This window comes from Penicillium cataractarum (genome assembly GCF_028827025.1).
Source record: "Penicillium cataractarum strain IBT 29864 chromosome Unknown utg000005l, whole genome shotgun sequence".
NCBI lineage: Eukaryota > Fungi > Ascomycota > Eurotiomycetes > Eurotiales > Aspergillaceae > Penicillium > Penicillium cataractarum.
This window is the reverse complement of record NW_026622741.1, coordinates 65647-91339: the sequence shown is the minus strand read 5'-3', so window position 1 is coordinate 91339 and position 25693 is coordinate 65647. Positions and strand designations below refer to the sequence as shown.

General features: G+C 50.7%; 15 protein-coding genes across 15 annotated transcripts; 8 read left to right on the top strand and 7 right to left on the bottom strand.

Moving 5' to 3' along the window:
* Positions 1–2293: 2293 nt before the first annotated feature.
* N7496_005801 (fungal specific transcription factor domain-containing protein) lies at positions 2294–3769 on the top strand (the record flags this gene model as incomplete). The annotated part of the gene is made up of 1 exon (XM_056698730.1): positions 2294–3769. One exon carries the CDS (start codon positions 2294–2296, stop codon positions 3767–3769), a length of 1476 nt encoding a protein of 491 aa, XP_056554143.1.
* Positions 3770–4250: 481 nt separating this feature from the next.
* On the top strand, positions 4251–5204 carry N7496_005800 (sulfurtransferase; the record flags this gene model as incomplete). The annotated part of the gene is made up of 2 exons (XM_056698729.1): positions 4251–4408; positions 4463–5204. 2 exons carry the CDS (start codon positions 4251–4253, stop codon positions 5202–5204), a joined length of 900 nt encoding a protein of 299 aa, XP_056554142.1.
* A 303-nt stretch (positions 5205–5507) lies between these two features.
* N7496_005799 (MBL fold metallo-hydrolase) lies at positions 5508–6398 on the bottom strand (the record flags this gene model as incomplete). The annotated part of the gene is made up of 1 exon (XM_056698728.1): positions 5508–6398. The coding sequence occupies one exon, from the start codon at positions 6396–6398 to the stop codon at positions 5508–5510; it is 891 nt and encodes a 296-aa protein (XP_056554141.1).
* A 1072-nt stretch (positions 6399–7470) lies between these two features.
* On the bottom strand, positions 7471–9728 carry N7496_005798 (coronin; the record flags this gene model as incomplete). The annotated part of the gene is made up of 9 exons (XM_056698727.1): positions 7471–7647; positions 7717–8413; positions 8475–8936; positions 9007–9110; positions 9161–9209; positions 9266–9408; positions 9487–9546; positions 9604–9632; positions 9695–9728. The coding sequence occupies 9 exons, from the start codon at positions 9726–9728 to the stop codon at positions 7471–7473; spliced, it is 1755 nt and encodes a 584-aa protein (XP_056554140.1).
* Positions 9729–10408: 680 nt separating this feature from the next.
* N7496_005797 (Kinesin-like protein klpA) lies at positions 10409–10612 on the top strand (the record flags this gene model as incomplete). Its single annotated transcript, XM_056698726.1, has 1 exon — positions 10409–10612. One exon carries the CDS (start codon positions 10409–10411, stop codon positions 10610–10612), a length of 204 nt encoding a protein of 67 aa, XP_056554139.1.
* A 62-nt stretch (positions 10613–10674) lies between these two features.
* On the top strand, positions 10675–13333 carry N7496_005796 (putative kinesin family protein (KlpA); the record flags this gene model as incomplete). Its single annotated transcript, XM_056698725.1, has 3 exons — positions 10675–11473; positions 11528–13092; positions 13157–13333. 3 exons carry the CDS (start codon positions 10675–10677, stop codon positions 13331–13333), a joined length of 2541 nt encoding a protein of 846 aa, XP_056554138.1.
* Positions 13334–13695: 362 nt separating this feature from the next.
* N7496_005795 (alpha/beta fold hydrolase) lies at positions 13696–14661 on the bottom strand (the record flags this gene model as incomplete). Its single annotated transcript, XM_056698724.1, has 1 exon — positions 13696–14661. The coding sequence occupies one exon, from the start codon at positions 14659–14661 to the stop codon at positions 13696–13698; it is 966 nt and encodes a 321-aa protein (XP_056554137.1).
* A 178-nt stretch (positions 14662–14839) lies between these two features.
* Positions 14840–16487, bottom strand: N7496_005794 (translation initiation factor eIF-2B subunit family protein; the record flags this gene model as incomplete). Its single annotated transcript, XM_056698723.1, has 2 exons — positions 14840–16289; positions 16354–16487. The coding sequence occupies 2 exons, from the start codon at positions 16485–16487 to the stop codon at positions 14840–14842; spliced, it is 1584 nt and encodes a 527-aa protein (XP_056554136.1).
* Positions 16488–17073: 586 nt separating this feature from the next.
* N7496_005793 (GFA family protein) lies at positions 17074–17671 on the top strand (the record flags this gene model as incomplete). Its single annotated transcript, XM_056698722.1, has 4 exons — positions 17074–17181; positions 17249–17410; positions 17454–17583; positions 17640–17671. 4 exons carry the CDS (start codon positions 17074–17076, stop codon positions 17669–17671), a joined length of 432 nt encoding a protein of 143 aa, XP_056554135.1.
* A 61-nt stretch (positions 17672–17732) lies between these two features.
* Positions 17733–18482, bottom strand: N7496_005792 (phosphoribulokinase/uridine kinase family protein; the record flags this gene model as incomplete). The annotated part of the gene is made up of 1 exon (XM_056698721.1): positions 17733–18482. One exon carries the CDS (start codon positions 18480–18482, stop codon positions 17733–17735), a length of 750 nt encoding a protein of 249 aa, XP_056554134.1.
* Positions 18483–18804: 322 nt separating this feature from the next.
* On the bottom strand, positions 18805–19014 carry N7496_005791 (uncharacterized protein; the record flags this gene model as incomplete). Its single annotated transcript, XM_056698720.1, has 1 exon — positions 18805–19014. The coding sequence occupies one exon, from the start codon at positions 19012–19014 to the stop codon at positions 18805–18807; it is 210 nt and encodes a 69-aa protein (XP_056554133.1).
* A 274-nt stretch (positions 19015–19288) lies between these two features.
* N7496_005790 (uncharacterized protein) lies at positions 19289–19921 on the bottom strand (the record flags this gene model as incomplete). Its single annotated transcript, XM_056698719.1, has 2 exons — positions 19289–19817; positions 19902–19921. The coding sequence occupies 2 exons, from the start codon at positions 19919–19921 to the stop codon at positions 19289–19291; spliced, it is 549 nt and encodes a 182-aa protein (XP_056554132.1).
* Positions 19922–20468: 547 nt separating this feature from the next.
* N7496_005789 (uncharacterized protein) lies at positions 20469–21100 on the top strand (the record flags this gene model as incomplete). Its single annotated transcript, XM_056698718.1, has 2 exons — positions 20469–20693; positions 20765–21100. 2 exons carry the CDS (start codon positions 20469–20471, stop codon positions 21098–21100), a joined length of 561 nt encoding a protein of 186 aa, XP_056554131.1.
* Positions 21101–21976: 876 nt separating this feature from the next.
* Positions 21977–22429, top strand: N7496_005788 (uncharacterized protein; the record flags this gene model as incomplete). The annotated part of the gene is made up of 2 exons (XM_056698717.1): positions 21977–22178; positions 22248–22429. The coding sequence occupies 2 exons, from the start codon at positions 21977–21979 to the stop codon at positions 22427–22429; spliced, it is 384 nt and encodes a 127-aa protein (XP_056554130.1).
* Positions 22430–23851: 1422 nt separating this feature from the next.
* Positions 23852–25684, top strand: eng2 (putative GPI anchored endo-1,3(4)-beta-glucanase; the record flags this gene model as incomplete). The annotated part of the gene is made up of 1 exon (XM_056698716.1): positions 23852–25684. The coding sequence occupies one exon, from the start codon at positions 23852–23854 to the stop codon at positions 25682–25684; it is 1833 nt and encodes a 610-aa protein (XP_056554129.1).
* Positions 25685–25693: the final 9 nt, after the last annotated feature.

Sequence of the window (25693 nt, the reverse complement as noted above, 5' to 3'; positions counted from 1 at the left end):
CCCCATGATATTCGTTCTTTTATTCAATCAATCAACTCAATAATACCGAATTGGCTCCGCTTGCTCCTACGTCGTTGCCTATTCGCCTGTGGGGATTACTTTTCAGGCCTAGTAAATTGGTAATGGCTGTGTTTTATATGTAGGGTGCTGGAAGATCTGGTTCGTTCGTTGACTTGGCGGTGTGGACCGCCCCGCCTCGAATGGCCTAATAGATCCTAGTATTGGAAATTTCGTTGTAACAACCTACTAGACTCTGTTCCCCTCACTGCTTTCAGTCTTTTATTCCCTTCAGCCCCCTCTAATTATTCCATTACACGAGTTGTCGGGTCTATCATTCAAGTTTACCTACTTTTCTTATTGATCAACATGGAAAAAGCTGGTCCCCAAGACCCTAAGTCGACATCCCCTCGCAGAGAGCTAGACGATGCCGTGTTTCCAAATCGCCTTACTGAGATCGCGAACGCCTATCCTGACAATCTTATTGTCAGACTTTTCGTCGTACCATTTGTTAGACACTTCTTCAAGTGAGAAATATGTGTACATCGTCTATGTGCGGACTATCGAGCTAATGAAATTAGATCTCTTCTCGCAGTCTGCGTCTTGCTCTTTGGCTCGCTTATCACATGCAATTTTTGGAACGACGACGACAAAGTTTGTGATGGAAGATTTCTCTCGATGACATTTTACGTGTCACTTGGATTTATGATATTAATCTGCTACACGGGTTACCTTCGGAGGAAGCTTGCGAAGCAGAGGCGATTGTTGCAAGAGGCTTAAGCTAGCATAGTTCTGTCGCACTGATATTTTGAAGTGACTTCTTGAAAACGAGTGCAGAAGGGTGGTTTCAACAACACCTACTCCATACACGTCTAGCGATGAAGCGCTTTGGTACTCTAACATGGAGAAAGGAGTAGAAGCTAAGAGCGTGTTTCCCACCTTTCATTGCTATTTACGATTGGACTGCTGCTCCTCCTTTCACCACCTCGGAGTAGGACACACTTGCGGCCCTTCTAGACCGGACCTGCTTGACAGACCTGACACGCAGCGATTGAAACTCAGGTCTTCTGCTATAGCTACTGTTGATGCTCGATTAATTGGTCATAGTCTTTTTTCTATACTCGGCCGGTGCTCTGGTGGCATTTCTAGGCGTTTAGCTATTGAGAGCTTTTTTTTAGAGTTGGCGAACCCTTTTTGGGCGCTTTGAATAGGAGACATTGCCCTGAGTATTAGTGCACTAGAGTCTAAGGACGTTCTCTGTGTAAAGTAGTAGATACAGAAGCGCTGTAGACTTAGTTCATTCTATCCCGTGCTTATTGTTAAGTATTTTCATGTGAAAGTAACACATCCGTACTATTTTCTGGTGCCCCGAAAAGGCAAATTGAAACGACCCCCTTTCTTAGGCTTGTCATGGCGATCTGGAGCTACGTAGCATATAGGTTGCGTATGAAGATGGAGTAGTTCAAGATACGTACTGTTACAGTCCAAGTCTGGAGGTTAGGGTATATGCAGAGGCAAAAATCGACAGGCCTGATAGTTCTCCTAGCAGGGGTTCGTGGTGGCGCACCACTGATGCAGGGTTGAAATAGAACTACGATAAACAACCCCGCTAGATCTGTTTGGATGGTACGATCAGTTACTCGAGTGTCATCAGTGATGAACACAAAACATACTAGGTACTCTTCGAGTCCTTTTCATAATCAATTCCAAAATCTAGACAGATCTATGTTTGTAATTTTTACAATATACAATGATCTAGAGACAAGAAGTGCCAAACTATACACAGTTAGTGGGTCGCCGAGGCCCCCCACATGATTCGGGGACTTCCTTTCGGCTGATCTGCCGAGTGGTCCCCGAATGACTCGACGGTGACGCGAGCCACATTTCTTTTTCCTTTATACTTCTCGAATCCACATGGATCAAAGTACAAACATACGGCCAGACCTTATCCATCGCTATTACGGAAGCCCCTTCTTCCCATTTTCCACTAATTACTCCCCGAGAGCCTGGCCAGATGCCAACTCCACTATCTCCCTCCAATTCCACTTCAAATTCCAAACCGCGCCCTTCATCCCTCGCTTGCATCGAATGTCGCAAACATCATATCAAGTGTGATGCCAAAAGGCCCACTTGCTCGCGATGCGCGGCAGCGCAGATCAATTGCGTGTTTCTCCCATCTCGTCGAGGTGGCAGGCGGAGGCTCGACAAGATCCCGCGCGGAGTGTCCGTCACCAATGCTAGCGCGAGTTCCCAAAATCAATATCTGCCAGCAATTAGGACAACAGACCAGTCACAAATGAGAGGCGTCATCCGTCATGCACCTGACGCAAATCATCCGGAGATGCCTGCAATGGAAGAAACTACATCCGATGCCATTATTGTCCCGGAGGCTCGGCTAGTGCGCCTCTTTTATGAACATTTCCACGCTGCACACCCCATCCTCGTGCCGGCGACTCTGTATGAGCGATGGGACTATCCCCCATATCTGCAGCAGGTAGTCAAGTTTATTGGAAGTCACTACTCTGTGGTTCTGGACAATGATATTTTGCACGAATCGACCTTTCTCATTCTCAATGGTAGCGCGGAACGAACCCCACATATGGTGCAGGCACTGCTATTATACTCGATTATTATGCGTGCCCGCAACGAAACATCCCAGGCCGAATCATCCCTGACGCAGGCAATCGACATTGCGTTGGAACTGGGGATGCATCGAGAGGAATTCGTGATCACGGCCGGGGCTGGCAGAGAACATGAAGCGGAAAGCTTGCGACGTACATGGTGGAGTCTCTTCATCTGGGAGATCTACGTGGGCACCTTACATGAAAAGATCCACCTTCGATGTAGCGATGTGTTTTCCGATGTTCAACTGCCCTGTGAAGAGTCTGCATATTCCTCTCTCGAAATGATACCGCCGCCGCAGTCTCTCGCTGCCTTTCGATCGCGAATCTTCACGGAGGATGAAGATATCAGCCACTACTCCTCTTTCGCATATTGCATCGAAGCAGCCCGCATTCTTGCCCGGGTAGTTGTCCTCAATGGCCTGCCCGAGACACATCACGACCACTTACAAGCCGTGGCAAACACGCTCGTCAGTTGGATACATCACCTCCCGCCACAGAAGATTGAGATCGTGGATATGTACGGGACGATCGATGAAATGCTCTTCCAGGCTCATTGCACAATTCAATACGCGGCCATGCTCCTCCATTTACCCCGGAGTAATATCCGGCCACGATTCCCCGACTCGATGTTTTCTATTTGCCCGGTCACACCATTTCGTCTCTCTCCTTCTTTAACCCGTCATGTCCACGATGTCAAAGCTATGGAAGCGTCCAAGAAATTATCAAACTTACTCTCCGTCCGCTCGGACGCCCGGGGATATAGTCCTGGTATCGTTTTCGTTGCGATATTGTGTGGTCTGGTCCAACTAGCAGCCACGGAGATCCACGGAGCTGTTTGCGCGGATCACCATCAAAATCGAATCGTCCTCGTACTGGGATGTCTTAAGTTGCTTCGGGCGAAGTGGTCACTAGCACAAACGGCTCATGCTCATTTGAGGAATGCAGCCGCGCAAGTGGTTACTTCTTCGTCGGAATATTCGCCCTTCGAGAGGAAGCCCACCCATGCACAGGGAGAACCTCGGCCAAACACGAGCATCGAGGAGAGTGCAATTTATCTTCCGATGGATGACGAGTCCATGAATGATCAATTCTCTTCAAGGCTGCTGTCGGAGTTTATCGATCCAACTTGCGGTGTTTCATTTTTGTGATATGTGATCTGTGCAGTTCTGGAGGCTTTTGTATCACTGATCTGACAGAGACAACATTTGAATCATCACGTGTAAGATAGAGTTGCGTTACAAAAATTTCCTTAGCATTGCAGAACGAGAATAGAGTAAGTATATAAGATCGCCTTGTGCGGAGCTTGGGTGGAATTCAGCCGGCCTATGATCCTTTGCAACAGCGTGGATTTGTCTAATGCAAGACCGAGACTCGGCCATATAGTTGACTCATCTTATCAATATACTAAGACTTAACTACTAAAATATTGTGCTGCTCGATGATCAATATCCGATGTCCCTGACTCCCTCGGCGACCAAGTGGGTCCCTTGGAGTCCGTTTAAACGGCGATCTTCGGGCCAAATCGCGTTTCGTCTTTCCGCTGGTCCCACAAATAAACGCCGGAACTATTTTGACGTACTTATCATCTATCTCGCCCAGATAGATCTACTGAGATACACGATCACCACCATGAGTTCCTCAACACCATTCTCGTCGCTCTTCGTGTCGCCAGCGGAATTGCATAATGCCTTGTCCGACTCTTCGAGTGCCTTTCGGGTGATTCCCCTGACTGCGGGGAGGAATTCGTCGATGCAATCCTTTGAATCGCAACATATACCAGATTCTGTGTATGATACCACCCCACAACCATGGCTCATAATCCAATTCTAACACTGCTTTAGATTCTTCAACATGGATATAATCAGAGACACTACTTCCCGGTATCCAATGATGCTACCCACACCAACCCAGTTTGCCAAGTACATGTCTGAGCTGCAAATCACCCCAAACGATGTCCTGGTCGTCTATGATCCGATGGAACCGGGGTTCTACTCCTCTCCGCGAGTGGCATGGACGTGCCAATACTTCGGCCACAGAGCCGTTCATGTCTTGAATACTTTTCCCCGTTATGTCGAAGAGGGGTTCCCCGTTGTCACTGGGAAGGTATCAACGCCGGTCAGCTCCACGACGAAAGTGACATACCCCGAGCAGCAAGTGTCCGAATCGAGGAATGTCATTTCTTTCGAAGAAGTGTGCGATATCATCGCAGACCCGATTCAAACGGAACAGGTCCAAATCATCGATTCAAGACCCAGTGCACGCTTCTCTGGCCCACCCGATCCTGAGCCATCGGCCTTGCCGGTGGGCCATATCCCGTCTGCAATCAATGTGCCCTTTTCATCGTTGCTGGGACCCGATAAAAAGGTTTTGTCCCCGGCAGAACTCACGGAGCTATTTAACAAGGCTGGGGTGAAAGAGAATGTGCCGACTGTGTTGTATTGCAATACCGGTGTTACTGCAGCGGGACTGGATTTGGCATTGAGTGCTAGCGGTTTGAATATTAGGACGAGACTTTATGATGGGAGTTGGAGCGAATGGAGTAAGAGGGCTGAGAATGAAGGTATGATGGTTACAGAGTCCTGATTTCTCAGGGCTTTTGAGTGGAATCTTTGATGAATGAGAGGGATTGTACATATGTATTGATTAGAGGAATGTCTTGACTTCTCTCCATAAGCTAGTTATGGTTCTTGATATTCAAGTGAATCAAAGTGCGGCGGGAGTATTCATGGGGTATATTTGATACCGAAGTCCATGCTATGACTCTGGGCAAAGACTGATAATTGGAAGTAGGTAATAGGTTTGATTCAATTCAATATTTAAGAATGCCCTGATTTCCAATTTCTGGATCTGCTAAACTAAATTCCCGATCTGGGCTGGTACTGCAACTCAACGAAACTGAGGAATGTGAAAGGGCACCTGAAGAAACGTCCTTTGACTCCCATCCGAACTCTCCGGGAACCGACCCCCTCGAATATTGACCTGCAACGCCTGATGCAAAAGTCGCGGTTCATTCAAGCTCGCATCGCGCTTTCGTCGCCAGTCAACAAATTCTTCTTTAGTGGTCCCCTTCTTCACATGCTTATTCCCTTCTAGTTGTTCTGCAACCGTCACGAATGGAAGAGGCTCACGGCCAGAGTCTGCGGGGGGATAGTCGTGTCCCGTGTACAACTTGTAGTGAGATGGTAGTGCTAGTAGTTTCTGCATCGAGTTGTACAGGGCATTTGCATCGCCATTGGGGAAATCGCATCGCGCGCTGCCCACGTCGGGGTTAAAGATGGAGTCTCCCGTGAAGACATTGCTGCCGATTTTGTACCCGCTGTGATCGGGTGTGTGGCCTGGCAGGTGAAGCACTTGGGCGGTGATATCGCCGATGGTGAATGTCTCGTCATCATCGAAGAGGTGGTCAAATGCTTGCTCTAGTTCTGCGTTGGGAACGGCGTACTTGGCAGCGAATGTCTCCTGGACTTGTCGAATGCGCCGGCCCGTGCTGATGAGGGCTTTGGGTTTATTTTGCGCGAGTAGGCGTTGTTGAAGGTAGAATGCAGCCGTGAGGTGGTCTGCGTGGGCGTGTGTCTCGAGAAGACGTGTGATGGTGTAATTGTTGGTTTCTGCGACTGCTAGAAGCTCGTCGGCGGATGTAGTTGTGATTTTGAATTCTGACAGACTCAAGTTGAGTACTGGGTCGATGATGACTGCTTGACGAGTATTCGGGCAGGCCACGATGTATTGCCAGGTTCCCGTCTGTTTTTCGAAGATTGTATGTATAATAGGCTCCATGTTTGAAATGGGTTGCAAGAAATGGCCCAGGATGAGCTTATTGCTTTGCAGAGACAAAGCTAGATCTATATTGCGTAAATGTTGCGAAAAGCTCGGTTTTATACCTAAGTGGCGGTTATTCAAGGAGAGATATGAGACATCATATGGCGATCTAGACCTTTTATCGCCTTCTAAACCTATTTCGGCCGGGGTTATGCTGTTTCCAATGGCCATCGGGCTTCAAGGTCATATGGTCAACCTTAACTCTGGTCGTGGGAACCAGAGTCTGGCCGAGTGCCCGACAAGATGGTCCCCGCTGCCCGGCTTGAGTCGCCGACCCGAGAATCAGCAAGAATGTGAAGTCTAAAGGATGGCACCTTCCAGACCATTGAAATAGAGTACCCGTTATTAATCATCCATTGAATTCTACCTGGCAATGAAGATGAATTATTCACAGTCTCAAGAGTCTAGACCCTCCCAGTCACGTGACCTATGGAGAGCTATAAGAGTCACGTGAACGAACCAGTATGAATGGGCACTGATTGATGTCTACTGGGTAAGTCTTTTCCTCAAGCTTCAAGTCCAAGTACTTGCGCCATTTAGATTTGAATGAAGAGTTAACCTCTATGTAGTTAATTGGATCCTAGGTCCTATCGATGTTATGTATCTATTCGATAATGGAGGCGATAGGTGGATGCACCGATATATATATCCAGCCATTGGGCGACGCACCGAGCGGTGCGGAATCCAACTTTAAGTGGTTTCATGGTGGAGTCATCAACCCAAGGAATGATATTTTTGTACAATTCCATTTACCTGGTATAGAATTAAAAAGATATTCTTACCTAGGTATCACCAGAAAATCTGCTTTTGGCAACCAATATATTGACAAATCCGCTAAAAAAACAAGACTACCTATCCACAGGCCGTAGCGCATCCATCATTCTCAGTCTTCCCCGAGACACCAGGCATGATATGTACACATGCATGTATGTTCACCAATGCCCACAGTGACTCCAATGTCCAAGCACCAAATGGACACTACAACCTTCCCTTTTGCACATATTTAGTCACAATTCACAATTTACCCACCTCAGTTCAGCTTGCTCTTCAGGGATTCCATCTCCGAAGTCAGCTTCTGGATTTGCGAGGTCTGGTCTGCGATGACCCTGGCTTGCTGAGCGAGCATGTTCTTGATATCTTCGATTTCCTTGTCGACGGCGCTGATCTGGACGTTGGACTCGCTAGCAGGTGAGGAGGGGGTGGCGGCCTATTAAGAAAGGAAAGACGGTCAATACTCGGTCTCCGAATCGCGATTACAGGGGAAATGTTCACTTACAACAACGGGGGACTGCGGCTTGACCTCAGGCTCGGGCTCTTTTGGTCGCAGCGGGCTGCTGACTCGAGGAGAAGAAGACTCGGCTGCAGCAGAGCGAGTGGGGCGCTCAGTGGGCTTGGGGACCTCTTCAAAGCTGGAGGCATCGTCTACGGGTTCCTCGACCTCCTCGTCATCGGCAAACTTGGACACCATGGCAGCCATCGAGGCACCCTGTTCCTTCATAGACGGGGCAGGTGCAGGCGTGGGCTCTGCGACAACCTTGGGAGCAGCCTTGGGGGCAACGGGCTCGGGCTCGGCCGGCTTAGGGGCAGGGGCATCAATAGTACCAGTGGGCTTCTCCTGGACGCCGGACACCTCCTTCAAGCCCTCACCATCGAAAAGGCTAGCCATGGAAATCTTAGGAGGGATGGCCTCCTTACCCGCAAACCACTCGGACGGGCTCATAGCGGGAGTCAAACCGAAGGTGGGCGGGTAGATGTCGTCCTGGAAGTTCTCGGACCGACGAGGGACGATGAAAGAAACGGGCTCGATGTAGCCGTCGTTGACGGTCTTGAAGGCGCGGGTCACCTCGTTCTCGTGCATATTGACACCGCGCTTGGGCATGAAAGCAACGCCACGCTGGGGGTCGGCGGACTTGTACTCGGAGAGGAACTCGAACTTATCGTTTTCCAGCTCAAAGTAACGAATGTTTCCGTCGCTGTAGAAAAAAAGTCAACAATTTAGATTGGGGAAGCACACGCGGAGCTGTATCCACTCACCCTCGTCCAGCCAGGTAAAGGCAGCTGGTACCCTCATCCCAGAAGGGCATGCAGACACCCGAGATCGAGTCCAAGGTCTTGAAGCCATTGATGGGTTCCCGGACGGCACGGATATCCCAGAGAGCCAGCTGACGGTCACTCATCTTGGAGAAACCAGTGGTCGCGATCCGGTCGCGCTCGCCCAGCCAGACGGTACGGCTGTTCTTGGCTCCCGAGTGTCCATTGGTCTCATGCGCGGGCCGTTCCTGACGGACATCCCAAATGCGCAGCTTCTTGTCGCGGGAGGTAGTCACCAGCAGGGAGCCGTTGGCGCTCCACGACTGGGACTGGACAATGTCACCAACATTCAGGGTGAGCTTTGCGGCACCCGCCTCAATATCCCAAATCTTCACAGTGTAGTCACCCGAGGCCGTTGCCAGCACGTTTTCCGCCGCGGGGTTGAAGAGCACGTGGCCGATCTTCCTGCAGGGGGTTAAAAATAAGGTATTAGTATTGTGCCCTAGTGTCGCAAGATGGGGTTGGTATTTCGTACTTTGGGTGGCCGGCGAGCTTGCCCACGGGGGCAATGTCTTGAATATCGTCGGCATCAACATCGGGACGGACAGTGAAGTTCTCCGGAACCCGCCAGAGGAAGACCTAGCAACGTGTCAGCTGTAGTTCCCGCAAATTGTCATGAGAAAAATCACCTTTCCGTCGTCGGAACCAGAGGCAATCAGATCATCGTCGAAAGGATTCCTATCGGGAAGAGTCAGTTTTTGTGAGCTCCATCTCCTCGAAACCGCATCCCTTACCAATCGGTGTCGAGAACCACTGCGGTGTGACCACGGAACAGAGGGATGCGCTCTGGAAGCTTGCCTCGTTCCTCGAGAGGGACAACGGCGAAAGCACCACCACCACCAGCTTCCCAATTGACCGCAAGGTGCTTCGGGTTAACCTGTATCGCAATATGTCAGATCGAGGATTGTTGCGGCGAAATGTCAGGGGCGGTGGCATAGGGTGACAAGCGACGCACCTTGACTAGGTTGGTGTCCCAGGCATTTCGCGAGATCCGAAGATTATCGTAGCATTGCTCCTGCTCCGAGTGTCAGTAGGATGGTCATTGCCGAGTGGAACGGGGTTTCAGGAGTACCTTTCTCGTCGAACGCCCGAAGACGTGGCCTTGTCAGGTTTCGCAACGGTCAGCGGGGAAGCTATTAGGATGCAGATCACAGTATACTCACGATACTTTGAGGAACGCACAAACCGGCCGGACATGATCGATGCCGAGAGCCGTAAAGGAGAGAAAGGGAGTACAAAGAACTAGGGAGTGAAGGTTGTAAGAGAAGACCCAGCCAGTTTGCCCGCGAACAACCAGGGAATGCGGGAAATGGGGCTTTGGGGGTGTTTCGAGCGGGCCGAGTGGAGTCCGCGCTTGCGATGCTTCAAATTGGCTCCCACAACAATATGATGTCGTCACTTTTGACACTTTTTTTCGGAAACTTGGATATTACTAGATTGAGGAGTTGCAATTGACAGGATTGAGAAATATACTGGATCTCCCCTCTTGAACAGCGCATCAGGCTTCTTTCATCCCAACTGGCTCACGTGCGGGTATCTGTCCCTGTAATACCAGGACTCACGTGATATTGTCATCCGCGGCTAGTCCCAAAATAGAAACGACAGGTCAGCTGACTCAGCGTTTGTTTACCAGTCGTCTCTACAGAAACCGGAGCTCCCATACTCTCCGCTGGCATGCTCACCTCTTTTGCACCTTCATCTTGAACCACCGAATCGTCAATTGACACCAAAGACCGTGGCTGGACGAGAGTTCTCCCTTCTCGCCCGGATACTATACTCGCCGGTAACCTGGCGAGCCACTAACCCGACGATGGACGACGAGAACATGGTAAACAACCCCGCCCACATCTCGTCGCAATTCTGTTTACTGACTCGCAATGGAGACCCAGCCCCGAGCGTCGACTCGGTCGCGCATCCCACAAGTCGGCCTTCGAGAGATGAATCCTGCGACAACCAATGCTCGGTCCGGCATGTCTGGCATCCTGCCGCCAGGAACCATCGCAAACAAAGCCGTTTCCCGTACAGCCCAATCTGCGCTTTCCAAGACCATCGATGCGCGAGACACTGACATTGCTATTTAGCGACCCGAACGAAACCACCTAGTGCCGCCGAAACGAAGAGACAGCCACCTCTCACCCGCTCAATGGTCGGCGCACCCAAGGCGCACGCTCGCGGCAATTCCTACGCCTCCTCCACGATGTCGCGACCCGGTTCGACCACCTCCCGACCGAACAACGGCACCCTCTCGAGCACGATGGGATACGGCTCGCGCCCTGCATCCGCGATGTCTCGCCCACAGACTTCCCTTGGCACTCGCAAAATCCACGGCTCCTCGATGTCGATGGCGCGCCCTGCGACCTCGTTAGATCACCACGGCGATGATAATGCAGGAAGTGTACTTGGAAAACGCAAGGGTATGCAACTGTCAATCCTCTCCCCTTCTCGCAATTATTCCTGCCCCATTGGACCTCCGGACCCTCGCATGCATACCTCCAGCCTCGGAGGACCTCGTTCAGCATCAACCTGGAGAATGAACAAGAATCCCTCCGCGCTGGAGGCCCCAAGGATGAATATGCATGAAGCCTCCCCGCCTATTTCTCATTGCCTACCCATCCGTGGAAACGCAAGTGATGCTGGTGCCAAGGAATCTACCCCAGCTAGACCGGGCCAGCGATCCAGAGTTCCCATTATTACCCCATCCAAGCCCGTTCAACCGGCTTCCGTCTCCCCGCAAAGGAGGTCCAAAAGGCCCCCCATTCCATTGTTTCTCTCCAAAGAATCCACAGTAACAAATTTTAACCGTCATTTAGATTCCGAGTGGGACCAAGAGATGAAAGAAAAGACCATGGAGGAAATCATGGCTCGTGTCTTCTCGCGCGTCAATCAGTCCGGACAAGAAAGCCAAGGCCTGAAAGAGGCTGTGGAGGTGTACAAAGCCAGAAGTGAGTGGAGAGGATATTCTCCGTGGTACTCCCAGTTCTAACAACAAGGTCTAGTCACCGAACTTGAGGCTTCTCGAGATGGGTTAAACGAAACTAACATGAAGCTGCGGGTTGAAATGGAATCATTGAACCACCAATTAAGCGCAGCCGAGGACGCATTGAAAGAGGCCCTGCGAGATCAAGAAATCGCCATGGACGACCTGGACCGACGCCAACGAATAGAGATGGAATCAATCAGACAAGAGGGCACGAAAGATGTCGAAGCGTTAAACAATCGTCACCAGGATGAGATTCGCAGTCTGAAACGGAAATTTGAAAGCGAACTCGCAGATGAAAAAGCGGCGCGGGTCCGAGAACTCGGCCAGCTGAGCTCGAAATCAGCCTTGGACATTCAAAAATCAGAAATCGAGTTGGATAACAAGACCCGTGAGATCAATGCTGCACTGGCTCAGATTCAATGCATGAAAGCCGAATTGGAACGCGAACGAAAGATGACCCACGACCTTCGACACAACTTGGATACCGCCAGCACCAATAGTGTTACGTTGGAGTCTACAATCCGAGCCTTGAAGGCCCGCATCGAGTTCCTGGAGGGTGGCCGAGAAGAGCAATCCCAAGCCTTTGAGCAATGCAATCAGAGAATGATGGATGCTCTCGCCGAGACAGAGGCAACCAAGGAGAAATTGCGGAGAGAAGAGACCCTTCGTCGAAAACTTCATAATCAAGTGCAGGAGCTCAAAGGCAATATTCGCGTTTTCTGTCGTGTCCGACCACCTCTCAACAGTGAACCGCCCACTGCCATCGCTCTGATGCAGTACCCGGACGAGTCGGAAGATGCCAAGGAGATTAACATCATGGGCCCCGAGGAAAAGAGTAGCTTGGGCACAGTTTCTCGCAAGAACAATAATTTCGCCTTTGATCGGGTGTTTGGTCCCTCAACGCAAAACAACGAGGTCTTTGATGAGATCAGTCAGTTGGTCCAGAGTGCATTGGATGGCTACAACGTGTGCATCTTCTGTTACGGTCAAACGGGCAGTGGTAAGACCCATACCATGTCTTCACAGGACGGTATGATTCCTCTTGCCGTGCACCAAATCTACGAGACTGCTCAAAGTCTGGAGGAGAAGGGTTGGCGATACACGATGGAGGGTAACTTTGTCGAGGTTTACAATGAGAACCTGAACGACCTGCTTGGTAACCCGGATGAACTCGACAAGAAGAAGCATGAAATTCGCCATGACATGCAACGGGGCAAGACCTTCATCACAGATATCACCACTGTCCGCCTGGACTCGCCCGAGATGGTCGAGTCTATTCTAAAGAGTGCGGCTGCGAACCGCTCGGTTGCCGCTACCAAGGCGAACGAGCGCTCCTCGCGGTCTCACTCCGTGTTCATTCTGAAGCTGATTGGTGAAAACCACATCACTGGAGAGCGCAGTGAGGGCACCCTTAACTTGGTCGATTTGGCTGGAAGTGAACGCCTAAGCCACAGTGGTGCAACGGGAGAGCGTCTCAAAGAGACTCAAAACATCAATCGTAGTCTGAGTTCGCTCGGTGATGTGATTGCTGCCCTCGGCCAGGGCAAAGATGGTGGACATATCCCATACCGCAACAGCAAGGTTTGCTTCACCGAAATCTAACAATACGCCATCTTAGTACCTGTGCATGCTAACTCGTCTCTAGTTGACTTACCTCCTCCAATTCTCCCTCGGCGGCAACTCCAAAACGCTCATGTTTGTCATGGTCAGCCCGCTAAAGGCTCACCTTTCGGAGACTCTGACAAGCTTGAAGTTTGCCACCAAGGTGCACAATACCCATATCGGCACAGCTAAGCGACAGGCGCGTGTCCGTGACTCTTGAATATGATGATACCTCCTGTTTTCTTCCCTTCTGCATATACCTGTTTGCGAGTTTCATTTCTTTTGAGGGAGGCAGAGGTCTTTTACGATCCTGTCCTCTGTCTGCCTCGGTGTTTGGGTCTGTGATGATTGTTCTTTTTCGTTTTTTACAGCTTTCTTTTGTCCTGTTGGAGGTCCCGGGGTTTGATGATGCTAGGCCGTCAGCCCTACTTTTGGCGTGTCATTTACTTTTCTTTTTGTACGGACATGATGAATCTGATTATTCAATGCACAGTAAAGGACAGTCTTTCTGCCAATTCTCACAAACATGTACAGTTGCTTCCTCCTTTGCTTGCATGGTATGAACCTATCATGTTTCCCTTCTCAGTTTTGGGAACCTTCGATGAATAGCCGGACATCCTTCATAAACTCCTCCTTCTGCTCCACCCACGGAAAGTGACCGCACTCCTTGTAGGCGATCAGTTTTGCATCGGGGATATCCTCCTTCGTACGGCGAGCGATCTTCATCCCGATGATCATGTCATCCTCTCCAAAGATTACCAGCGTCTTGGCCCGGACATACTTCAGGCCATTGATCATCTGTGTCGGGCTGTTGAGGCTCTCATCACAGTGTGCTTGGTAGCGATATGTGAACACGGGGAACTTCTGATCCCCAACGGCGTACAGGAATTCATCGATGTACTTTGTCGGATCATGAAAGTACAGAGGCCAAAGTGCATTGACTGACTCGGTCAATCCTTCGTCTGTATCCGCATATCGACCCACGAGGTTATCCAACGCTCTGCCGTACCGGGGATCCTCTCTCATTGCCTCTATTTTCTCGTTTTGGCGATCCCCCATGCCGATGATCTGGTGCTGGACGAGGATGAGTTTGCGGACGCGATCTGGGTACAGCTCTGCATAGCCCAGAGCGATGGCACCGCCGTTGGAGTGGCCCATCAATACGGGGAACTGTTCCACTCGCAGATGGACTCGGAGATCTTCTAGATCGGCGCACATGTCTGGCATCGTGCTCAATGTGTGGCTCCAAGTGACTGGACCGGAGGATCCCGTTCCACGGGGGTGGAGAAAGACGACAGTGTAAGTGGTGGATGGGGTGTTGCTCGACTCTGTCGGGGCTGGAGCCCAGAGGTCGGAGAGACCGTGTTGGAGGTAGGAGGAGCCGATACCCCAACCGGGGCACTGGACCACGATGAAGTTGCGGCGTACGTTGTCGAGGTTCTCGCCAACGGGATTGTAGACGATATACTCCAGTGTCAGGCCGGTCATCGGTGATGCGAACCGATGCATGCCGAGACCGAACGGGTCGTATGATATGACGGAAAACATGTCTGGACTATTGAATGTTGGATGGCTGTGAAGAAGAGAGAGTTGGAGAGGAGGGGAGGAGAGAAGAAGGAAGGATGTGTGTTGTTTACTGCGAGGTTGACCGGATATGATGTCGGAGCTGGCGTTTTCCAGTTCATCAATATGGAAAGTGCGAAGTGCGATATCCTCATGCCTTTTTCTAGAAAGAGCCAAAATATTTATCCACCTTCTCTTTCACTTCCAGTGCCTTTTTCCGGATTTCAGTTGCCCCCAAAGCTCCCTCCTCGGTGATGAAGGCATCGATCATGTTCGCGTCTACCCACTCGAAGTAGATATTCTTCACGTCCACCACGCAGTTGGAAGTCTCCGTTTTACTACCTCCAATAGCTTCCTGTAGTTGGTTGACAGCCTTGACTCCACTATCCACCCACGGACTGATGATCTCCATTGGATCATTCTCCTCTGCTTCATGATCCTCTTCAGCACCAGGCTCTGCCACTTTCTCCAACCCACTAAAGACCAGAACCCGGGCCTTTGGACTTGTATATTTGGCGCAGAGAACAGCTGGGAGAGATCCGATCTTGTTACTGACGGATCCTGAACTGGAAATGCGATCTGCACCCAATATAACAAAGTCCACATCTTTTGCAGCAAGTGCGGCTGAAGCATCGGTATAGATGCTGATATGTAGATGCTGGCCCGATGAAGGAGGGAACTTTGATTCGAATTCCGACAATAGCGAAGAAGCCATGCTTGCTCCTTCGAAGAGAGGTCTTGACTCGAGTATCCGTAGATCCAAGTGTGACATGGGCAGCGACATGAAGGCATCCAAGATACTATCTCGGATGGTTGAGCTTGCCGATAGAGTGAGAATGGTGATTCTGTTCTTCTCCCGAGACTGGATATTGGGCAGGAAGCTCGAATGTAAATAGGCATTGAATGCTTCCTTGATGTGCGAAGCCATCTCGCGACGACGCTCCAAGTGGTGATCCAACACGGTCAGAATACGATGCCATTGATTCTGGGGCTCTCGCATCTTGATATCATCAATATCAGCCAGAACCCCGAGGAGTGCATTTAGAGTCGCCGATCCCATGCTTTCACGCCCGTTTTTCCAGAGATGCCAGGCAGTCATGCGAGCAGTCTTCCACCAATCAGTATCATCTTTTAGATGTACGACAACATCTCGGAAAGCCTTGAGGGCAAGTGTTGTCAACTCGTGTGATCCACTCGAGTGGTCTGTTTTAAGCTGCTCGAGACCCGATCGTAGTGCACCGCTGGCTTTCTCATTCATCTCCAATTCGAAGTAGACACGCCGTAAGCTCTCTGCCAGACGGGGCACGCCCCCGAAGCTTTCTTCATCTACCACTTCCTCTGGGTTATACCAGTCCCACTCCTCATGTTCCCAGTCGATTTTGATGGCGGCTTCGCCTCTACCACCTTCATCGCGGCGTTTGAGTCGGAATGCAAATGGGTGGATGTTCCATTGACGTCCAATTGATGGGTCACTAAAAGTGTAGGGTTTCCCTTGGCGCCACAGTTCGATATCTTGTTGCGTCAGACTCGTTTCTTCGTTCAGTTCGCGCCAGGCCCCCGCGATGGGTGATTCGGGTTGGTCTATATTCCCCGAGATGGGGGCGAGGCGATGCCTTTGCCGTTTAGTTGATAGTCTGGGAAGTGGCTGTACATGTCGCTATGAATAAGAGCACATACTGATAAGTGCTGACTTTATCGCTTCGCTTAAACAAAGCAATTTGAGGCTTTCCATCTGTAAAGCAGAAAATAAACGAAGAGACAACTGATCTGTGTTGTAGCTCTGTGTTATTACCCCATCGCTGGTCCGACATGGTGACGTGCAATTCAAAGATGGAAGTTTAGCGATTGCGCTGGAATTTGAGTTGGTGATCTTCAATCTGGGAGGAAAGAGAGTTTGAGGCGAATGCTGGTGCCGTGTCATAATCACATCACAGCGGGGTAGCGGCGAATCTTCTTTGTTTGACAGGTCATGTAAATGAAGATCCCCGCATTGGCTGTTTTGATCAGATCTAACTTATTAATGCTTTCTAAATATCAGACTTTATCAAGTGTTCTTGCGCAGAGACAATACTTGATGAACATTCTAGTCCCCCGAGTTGCATGACCCTACATAACGTCAAGATCTCGGCAATTCGTTGTAGGATTTGGCACAAACTAGTCCAAATTGTGGTTGCTGTTAGCTTCTGTCATTTCTGATCTTGTTTCAATTGAATCGGGATCTGCTGCTTCTAATCGTTTGCCTTCTCTAGAGCCTGTGAAGTACAAATGACGTCATATGTCATATAGTTACCCTCGACCCGTTCAACAAGATCTATAAAGGCTTCATAGCACACCTCTGGTTTCTTTTGTAGACACAACTAAGTGACTTATCGATAGGACAAAGAGATTACATTTAATATGCCAGTCTACACAGGATCCTGCTTTTGCCGCAAAATCGAATACGAGTTGAGACTAGAGTCCGCAGAGGATGCACGCACAACCCTCTGTCACTGCCGGAACTGCAAGGTACGTTCAATCTAGAAAGAAATTCATTTATGAATGGCATTTGCTGATTGGCAGTTAAAATGACTAGAAAGCATTTGGGACAAACTATGGCCTTACAGCCAAGGTACCCAAAGATACATTCCACCTAACCAAGGGCCAGCCAAAGGAACATGCAGGAGACAACGGGTCTGGGGTCAATATTTATCGACATTTCTGTGATACTTGTGGCAGTTTTATTCTTGAGTTTGGGGTATATTGTAGTCTGTAGTTTACGGTGAGACGCTTGCTGACAGGAGAGACAGGAGAATGCGAAAGATCATTACCGGTATATTTGCGTGGGATCTCTTGATGATACCGAGGCGTTGCCTCCCAAAGGAGAATTCTTTTGTAAGGCCCGAGCGAGTTGGATGCCAGAGATTCCCAGTGAGTCTTTTCAACACTTCATCTTGTCTACGTGACAGCTGGTCTGATCGATCTAGATGTATTCCATAAACAAGAAATTCAAAAGTGAAAACAACCGGGCGTGCAATACCCCCCAAATATTCGTAATTCATCAGACTCTTAATACAACATTATACCATAACTCGCCCACCAGCAGAACCCACCCCATGAACATTAACACCAACACTCTTAACCACCAAATCGGGCCCTATCAACTTCTCCCGAATAGAAACCCCATTCAAATAATCATTACTATCAACCCTCCGATACCCATCCTCCAACGTCTTCTCAATCCCAGCAAGAACATGTCTCTTCGCCGTCCGCTCCCGCGCTTCTTGTAGATCCGTATCAACGAAGACTCGATAATCTACCAAATGCGCAAGATCGCGCCACCCCGGCTCATCGAGGAGGAGATAGTTGCCCTCGACGATGATGATGTTAGAGTCTGGCGTGATGGATATCCCGTTTTCGACGGGGTCTTTGGCTTCGTGGTCGAAGGCGGGTGCTTGGATTGTTTCTGTCGGGGGCCATGGTCCTGATGAAGGGTTTGCTAATGGTGTTTTGTCGGACCAGTGCCGGAGATTGTGCATAAATGTTACGAAGCGGGGGACGTCGAAGGTCCAGGGTGCGCCGCGGCGGATGTGTGCTTCTTTGGCGTTGGGGAGTTGGTCTAGTGCAGACCTTGGCAAATGGAAGCCGTCCATTGAGAGGAGGGCTGCGTGAATGGTTGGGTCTTTGTTTAGTTGTTGGACTACTGCTTGGGCTGTGGTGGTTTTGCCGGAGCCTGGTATGCCGGCGATGGCGACGAGGTAGCGTGGTTTGGTGTGTTGGTTGGCTTGTTGGCGGATGGTGTCTGCCAGCCGGATGTATTCAGAGTCCATCTGCATGAATGTTAGAATGTATTTCAGATTGAAAGAAATGCTATGCTCGAGAGAGTATCTACCTTGTTCGATTGAATGTATGTCGTCAGGTCGTTAGATAAGAATCTAGATATAGATCTAGAATCCGGGGTATCAAGAAAAGATAATAGGCTCAATGCAAGGCGCGCAATGTTCAATAGAGGGCTATAGCAAATAGAATTTCCACATGCGATTTCACTTTTATAGAGGAGAGTATTGTTTCTAATCTCATCCTTCTATCCGGGCATTGTGGTCGCTATGTACAGCGTGGTGGAGCGAATTCGGGTCACAGTGCTCCGATTTTTCACAGTTGCGGAGGCGTTGCATCGGGCTTCATCCGGGTCGGTTGTCCGAGTTTGAAGAAGAAATCGATCCATTGCAAGTCCTTCACGGGTGGTTCATGGTGCATAGCGGAGGACTCTGTCCGGCGGTGGGCGGAGAAAGCGCTTTTGGGTAACCGCCGCCGTTGGCTCATCCGCGCCGAGGACGACTCTGCTCCGAGTCCCTCATACATTGGGGGATTTATCTATCTCGGAGAATGAGCGGTGACAACGTTTTTCTCATTCATATCATGAATCCGCTTCAAATGCAACTGATTCATGTTTTCAACGCCGGATAGTAATTATGCACTCGTTTCCTCTCGTATACTCTACCCCCACGGACAACAGCTCTCCGGCATGAGAGTTGGTTCTCATAATTCCAGCCATGTAAGAGAATAGTTTCCAGGCCTTCTCTTTCGCTGCTGTCCATAGAGATCGAGTCTTTTTTTTCAACCACATTGAATATATTCAAACCGTCGTCGCTGTTGGTGCATCCCGCGCACGCTCCTCCGCGATGGCCGCCACTTGCCCGGCTATATTTTCCCCACGCCGCCTCGTTTTCTGTCTCGCCCTCTGGCCGGGATTGACATAGAAGCAGAGAATCTGCTGCTCATAGCAGTGTTCACACTGCGGCCGGGCATGGTCGCAAACTACATTCCACTCGCGACAGGCCTTGCAGTCGAGCGAGGCGCTCGCGTAGGGCTGGATATGTAACTGCGGGCGTGATGCTGATTGCTGGGAACTCGTTCCAGAGCCAACAGAGCCAAGACCAGTGGGTTCGCACGACGGTCCCCACCCGCCGGGCCACAGCCACTGAGCGATGCGGCCGCAGATTCCCCGCGAGATTGCGGGCGGCTGGGCCGTCGTTAGGCCCCTAGCTCCGTCCCTCATGGGTTGGGGTCGTGGTTGGGCAGTGGGTTTGGAGGTCTGGGAAGTAGATGTCGATGATGATGATGACTGGCGACCGGGCGAGTCATCCTGGGGTCGCGTGGGGTTTCTGTGGGAGGACGGACGAGGGCCTCCGGGTTAGTGCTGGAGCTTTGGGAGCTGCACTGGTGATGATGAATTCCAGGTCACGTACCCTCGCGATGAGCTGGTCATGGTTCAGGCAGGATATAGTGATGAGGCCGCGACGCCAGTGGAGTTGGGACCATGAGGGACGGGGAGGGAAAGAAGGAAGAGAGAAATGGAGAGGAAAGATCGGATGGGAGTTTTGTTGATCAAACTTGACAACGTTCCTTTTGGCAATTCCAAGTCCAAATTCCCAAGCCCAGGGCTCTCAGACCCCCACACACAAGACGAAAAGCGACCAATCCTTAAATCGCTCGTTGACTTGTCGAGTGTCAAGTATGGGCCATTTCGCCTAGTCTCGTGCCCAGTCAGTTGCGGTAGTGAAAAGGGACCCCCTCTTTGACGGTAGACTCTCGTGGCGGATCATCCGACTCCACCAGATGATCTCGTCTGCTGTTGCACCGGAACTCGATCCCTCGGGGATTTTCTGCTGCATGGAACCCTAGGGTGTATGCACGTAATGGTCACTTCAATTTTGCTATTAGAAGTCGGTGGGAAGAAGAGGATAAGATGAGAAAATATATCCCTTCACCACCGCCTTGTCAGATGATTTTGGGCTCTCTCGACAGGTTCGACGATGAATCGCCTCACCGATATCATCCGCGCCGACCATCGCGAGTTACAGGCCTACTATGATCATCTAGTTAATAGCGATGATCCCGATGAGCAGACTCGTTTCCAGAATCAGTTGACCTGGGGTCTCGCCAGGCATGTCGTGGGTGAGGAGCTCGTCCTGTTCCCCGCGCTCGACAAATATTTGGGTCCTGGGGAAGCTACTCAGGATCGACGCCAGAATCAAATTGTAAGTCTGGCTTATCCTTTGTTACTCCCGTCACTACGGATCCAGAAACTAAATTGACACTTCCTCATCAGATCAAAGAAAAGCTCCAAGTCTTCCAAGATCTCAAATCTTCCGACCCTCGATTCATCCCAACACTAACGATACTCATGGATGATCTGGCATCCCACGCCAAAGACGAAGAAGACAAAGACCTTGTCAAGTTGGAAGGCGCCGTCACAGCCGAAGAGAGCAAGCGACTCGCCAAGTCGTTCGGACGGACTAAATGGTTTGCGCCGACTCGGGCTCATCCCGATCTCCCCGACCCTCCTTACCAAACGGTCGTGGGACTGATGACTGCGCCGGTGGATTACTTGCAGGATCTATTTCGTAAATGGCCAGATCCTGAAGATCTCCCGCAACTGGATTAGATTGTGTGTCGCTAGGGTGATATGGAATAGAGATGGGGGTGGGTTCTTGCGACTTTCCGGAATATATATATACACGTTGACGATATCAACCTCTTTGTCGGTCACATCGATCAATCGATTTTTCTTTAAGACTTTCGGTAACCTTAACTGGCTATCCACCATCCACTAAGGTATACCACCTCGGAATCAGAAGATAGAAAGGTATGGTTCATGGCTTAATAAGGTTCAAGTTACAGGCCCACAACAATAACCTCGCCCCTGAATGTGACACTGTTCTCGAACGTTGCCTTTTACTATTGTACGGAGTGGCGCTCCGACTTTTGGATTGAGAGTACATAGTGCTGCCGTAAAATGATGTAAATTAAGCCCTCAGTGGCAAGCTATGCCCATGAGAGACTGATAATCCTAAAATTATTCGACAGACAAGTACGGCATAGGGAATGGTAAAATCTCGGTACACATTGAACTAAGGTGCGCTCGAGTGGATCGAATTTCGAATGTGTTGATGCTCATCTTGAGAATTTCTACCAGCTTGTTTGGGGATTTTATAGAACTCGAAAGTGGATATACGTCGCCACATGGGAAAGGGGACCGTAGATATCGAAATGCCCTGAATGGCTAACCGCCAGCTTCATAACGTAGAAGCACCAATCAGTCAGACTGTGCGGCCATAATTGATGTCAGCCTCGCCTCCAGTGGCCATATCCAAGTACTTCGGCCTTCGAGTATAAATACTCCCACGCCGGCGCACCATCCCGCGCGACTAGTTTCCGGCAGCTCATCATCGCATCACATCAGCTCTATTCTTCCAGGCCTCGCAAGTCTTGCGATATTTCCGAGTCTATCGGAGATTTGAGCCGCTCAAGTATCATCGTCATGAAGACACCTGCCGTGACGGAGGTGGAAATTATCTATGACCGCGAGAGCGAGTCGCCCCTTCCTAAGAGTGTGATTGATTTGACGTTTACAAAGGATGGGAAGAGGGATCGGAAGGGCTCCGAGGTTCCGGTATTAGGGGATGGGCTTGATCTTGAGGATCCTATGGTATCGCATTATGCTGATACTGGGGTCCAACTTGGTATGTCCCGTAGGGGATGTTTAATATTGTATGTGTTCTCCGGAGTAAGCTGATTGTGTCCTTTTGCAGGCCAGGATGAGAAGGCAGCCATAGACCCTTCGAATATTTTGAATGGAGCAGATAGGTTGCGACATAAACCTTTTACGTCGGAGAGGTGCGAGGATGAAGGCCGGAATGAGGATGATTTACCAAGTGATATTGGGGATGGTGTCTCTGGGGGTTCTGCATTACAGTTGATCGATGGTACATGAGAAGCTACCAACCTGGATAATATGTATATACTCTGCGTTTGACTGAGCGTGAAAGTTAAATTACTGCAGTATAATCCCCTAAATTGATCAGAATAGGTAGTAGCTATGACAGAGGGCTTGAACATGAGTGATTCTGTATGGAACCTCATAGTTTCGATGTGGCTGCATAATCAGAAACAGATTACTCAAAGACAATATTTGGAGCTATTTTTGAACCAAGTACACAGGCATAGCTACCTTGTAACTCGAGTCTGTACAAAGCTTCTTTGTTGTTTATCTTATGCTGTAGGTATTCCACGCCAAGGCTGCTCCACGGGAGTTTCCCCTCGGCTGATTCGGCTTCATCTCTTTCTCCCTCCAATCACCATCAACTTCTTCAACCCGGTCCTTTTTAGCCTCCGTTGCTTGGTCTGAGGAGAGTCGGGCCTAAATATTCATCCAACATGACTCGTCGCTCGGTTGATCGCCATCTCCGGATCAACGGCTCGGTCGCACTACGCAACCATAAACACGACCGCAAGAATGAGGAATGTGAGATGAGGTCATACTGTTCACACAACACATTATTCCCACTGACAAAATGATTCAGAGACATCTTCGCAAAAGCGCGACCGCCATCGCCTTCGGACACCACTTCCCCTTTCAACGCTCATGGCTGGACTAAGGAGGGGACTTCTGTTTCGCCGGCCGTTTGAAGTGCCTCCGTGCCGAGCAAGTCGCGTTTCATGTTGACCCCCAGCCCACCACTTAGCCGCCATTCCTGGAGCCAGTCACCGCGCGGCCTCTTGATATCTTGGTGATCGCTGGGATCCACCCACAGTGAAGAATGGCAGATCGCGCACCTCGGTGGATTCATCTTCCCCCTGGGCGAGACCGCTTCTCGACGCCCGTTGGACCATCCGTGGCGAGTCTGGACAATGAACTCCCCCGTCACATACAAGTGGTATCGGCCAGGGGCCGGTGGCATCCAGACTCGCTCTGGCCGATGACTGGCTGAAACAAAGGGCAAGTGCCTGAAAAAAGAAGCTTGCAAGTGGAGAATTGTCTGCCTGCCAGGAGGCAGACAAGCGAAGAGGAAGAATATGGAAGAAATTCCAAACACTCGGGGACTCTAAATACCTGGGGATGGTGCTGCTTCGCGCTTCCCTCCTCTTCCTCCACCTCCACGCGCTCATCGCACATTCCTTTCTTCATTCTTTTCGTTGACAATCTGGGATTGTCTGCCTTTCTTTCATCATTTTTTTTTCTTGATTAGATCCTTCGTTACTTTTCTATTTCCATATCCCTTTCCTCGCTCCCTTCCACTCTTTCTGCTCATCCTGCTGCTGTGCCGCTCGATAGTGTGTTTATCGAACAAGCACCTCGCTTGGGCAGTTACACTTTTTTGAACGTTACATCTCTTTTCTACACTCGACGGAAAATATGCTTTCCTCCTCGCTTTCCCTCAGCGCTGGTTCGCTGTTCCTTGCTTTGCTCGCCTCGCCAGTCGCGGCGGCTTCCGAGAGTTACTCACTGGTTGAGAACTGGCACGGCGAGAGTTTCTTGGACTACTTCAACTTCCACGTTGGCTCCGATCCTACCAATGGATTCGTCACATATCTCGACAAGACTAGCGCAGAGAGCGCAGGCCTCGTGAAGGTTAATGACGACGGCAGTTTTTATATTGGCGTCGACCACAACACAACACTTTCAACAACTGACCAGGGCCGTGACTCTGTTCGCATCGGCAGTAAGAAGTACTATGACCACTCCCTGGTGATTGCTGATATTTCCCACATGCCGGGAAGCATCTGTGGTAGCTGGCCTGCCTTTTGGTCTGTGGGTAAGAACTGGCCATCGGATGGCGAGATTGATATCATCGAGGGCGTCAACCTGCAGGATCACAACGAAATCGTTATGCACACCGCCGGTACTTGCAGTATCACCGACACGGGTATGACTGGCTCTGTCAATGCTACTGGCTGTGGTGAGGATCTGGGCACCGTTGGCTGCGTGATCGAGGGCCAACAGGGTAGCTACGGTACTTCATTCAACAAGCAGGGCGGCGGTGTCTACGCTATGCAGTGGACCGAGCAATTCGTCAAGATCTGGTTCTTCCCCCGCGCTTCCATCCCTACTTCCATCACCAAGGGTGCCCCCGACGTTTCCCAGTTCGGCACTCCCATGGCCCTCGTGGAGGATGGCTGTGATGTTGCCACCAGCTTCAAGGCTCAATCGTTCGTGTTTGACATTACTTTCTGTGGTGACTGGGCCGGTGGTGTTTACGGCCAGTCCGGATGCCCTATGTCCGGCTCGGATTCCTCGCAGAGCTGCATCAGCTACGTCGCCAAGAACCCCGCCGCATTCGAGCAGACCTACTGGGAGATCAAATCTGTCAAGATTTACCAGACTGGAGTCGCTGCCAAGACGGTTGCCTCTACCTCGCACTCTACGAGCTCCACTCATGGCACCGCTGCCCAGGCCGTGACCGAAGCCTCTGCTACTCAGGCTGCCCCTGAAACCACTGCCCAGACCTCCGCCGCCGTGGTGGAGACCGCTGCCTCTGCTGCTTCTACCTCCACTGAATCTAGGGCTGCTGCCGTCACTGCCGGCACTGTTGGCGAGCTGGGTAGTGATGTCTCCTCTGCCGGTGAGCAGACCACGAAGAGCGCCACCACGCGATATGTCACCGAGTTTGTCACTTCCACCACAACACTTTGCCCAGTCGCTGAGGCCTCCGCTTCTTCTTCTGCTGCAGCTGTAGAGAGTAAGGCTCTCGCTGCCTCGTCTTCTGATAACTCCAATGTTGCAAATGTCCCCGCCACTGCCGCGTCCGCCAATTCAGAACCTTCGTCTGCTACAAACTCTGTCCAGGAGGTTCAAACTCAACCTGCAGTCGAGGCCTCTGCCGCTTCAACTCCCGTTGCCGCTTCCGTCTCGCAGGCCGTGAGCAGCCAGACATCCAGCCAACTGACCGATGCCGATGCTGCATCAAGCAGCGCGCCCGCAAGCGTGGCCTCAACGGATGGCCCACTCCCAACCATCATCATGGCCCCTGGAATGACCGCTGCATCAGCTAGCGCTCGGATTACTTCCAAGCCGTATCAAACCAGCTCCGCCAATGCTATTGCTACTGCCGCCTCTGCGGCCTCGGGCAGCACTTTCCAGGGAAGCACCAGCAGTGCTGTCAGCCCTGTCTTTACTGGTGCTGCCGAGAAGGCTTCTGTGAAGTTCTCGACAATTATTGCAGCATTCCTTGTCGCCCTGATGGCTTAAAAATTTGCG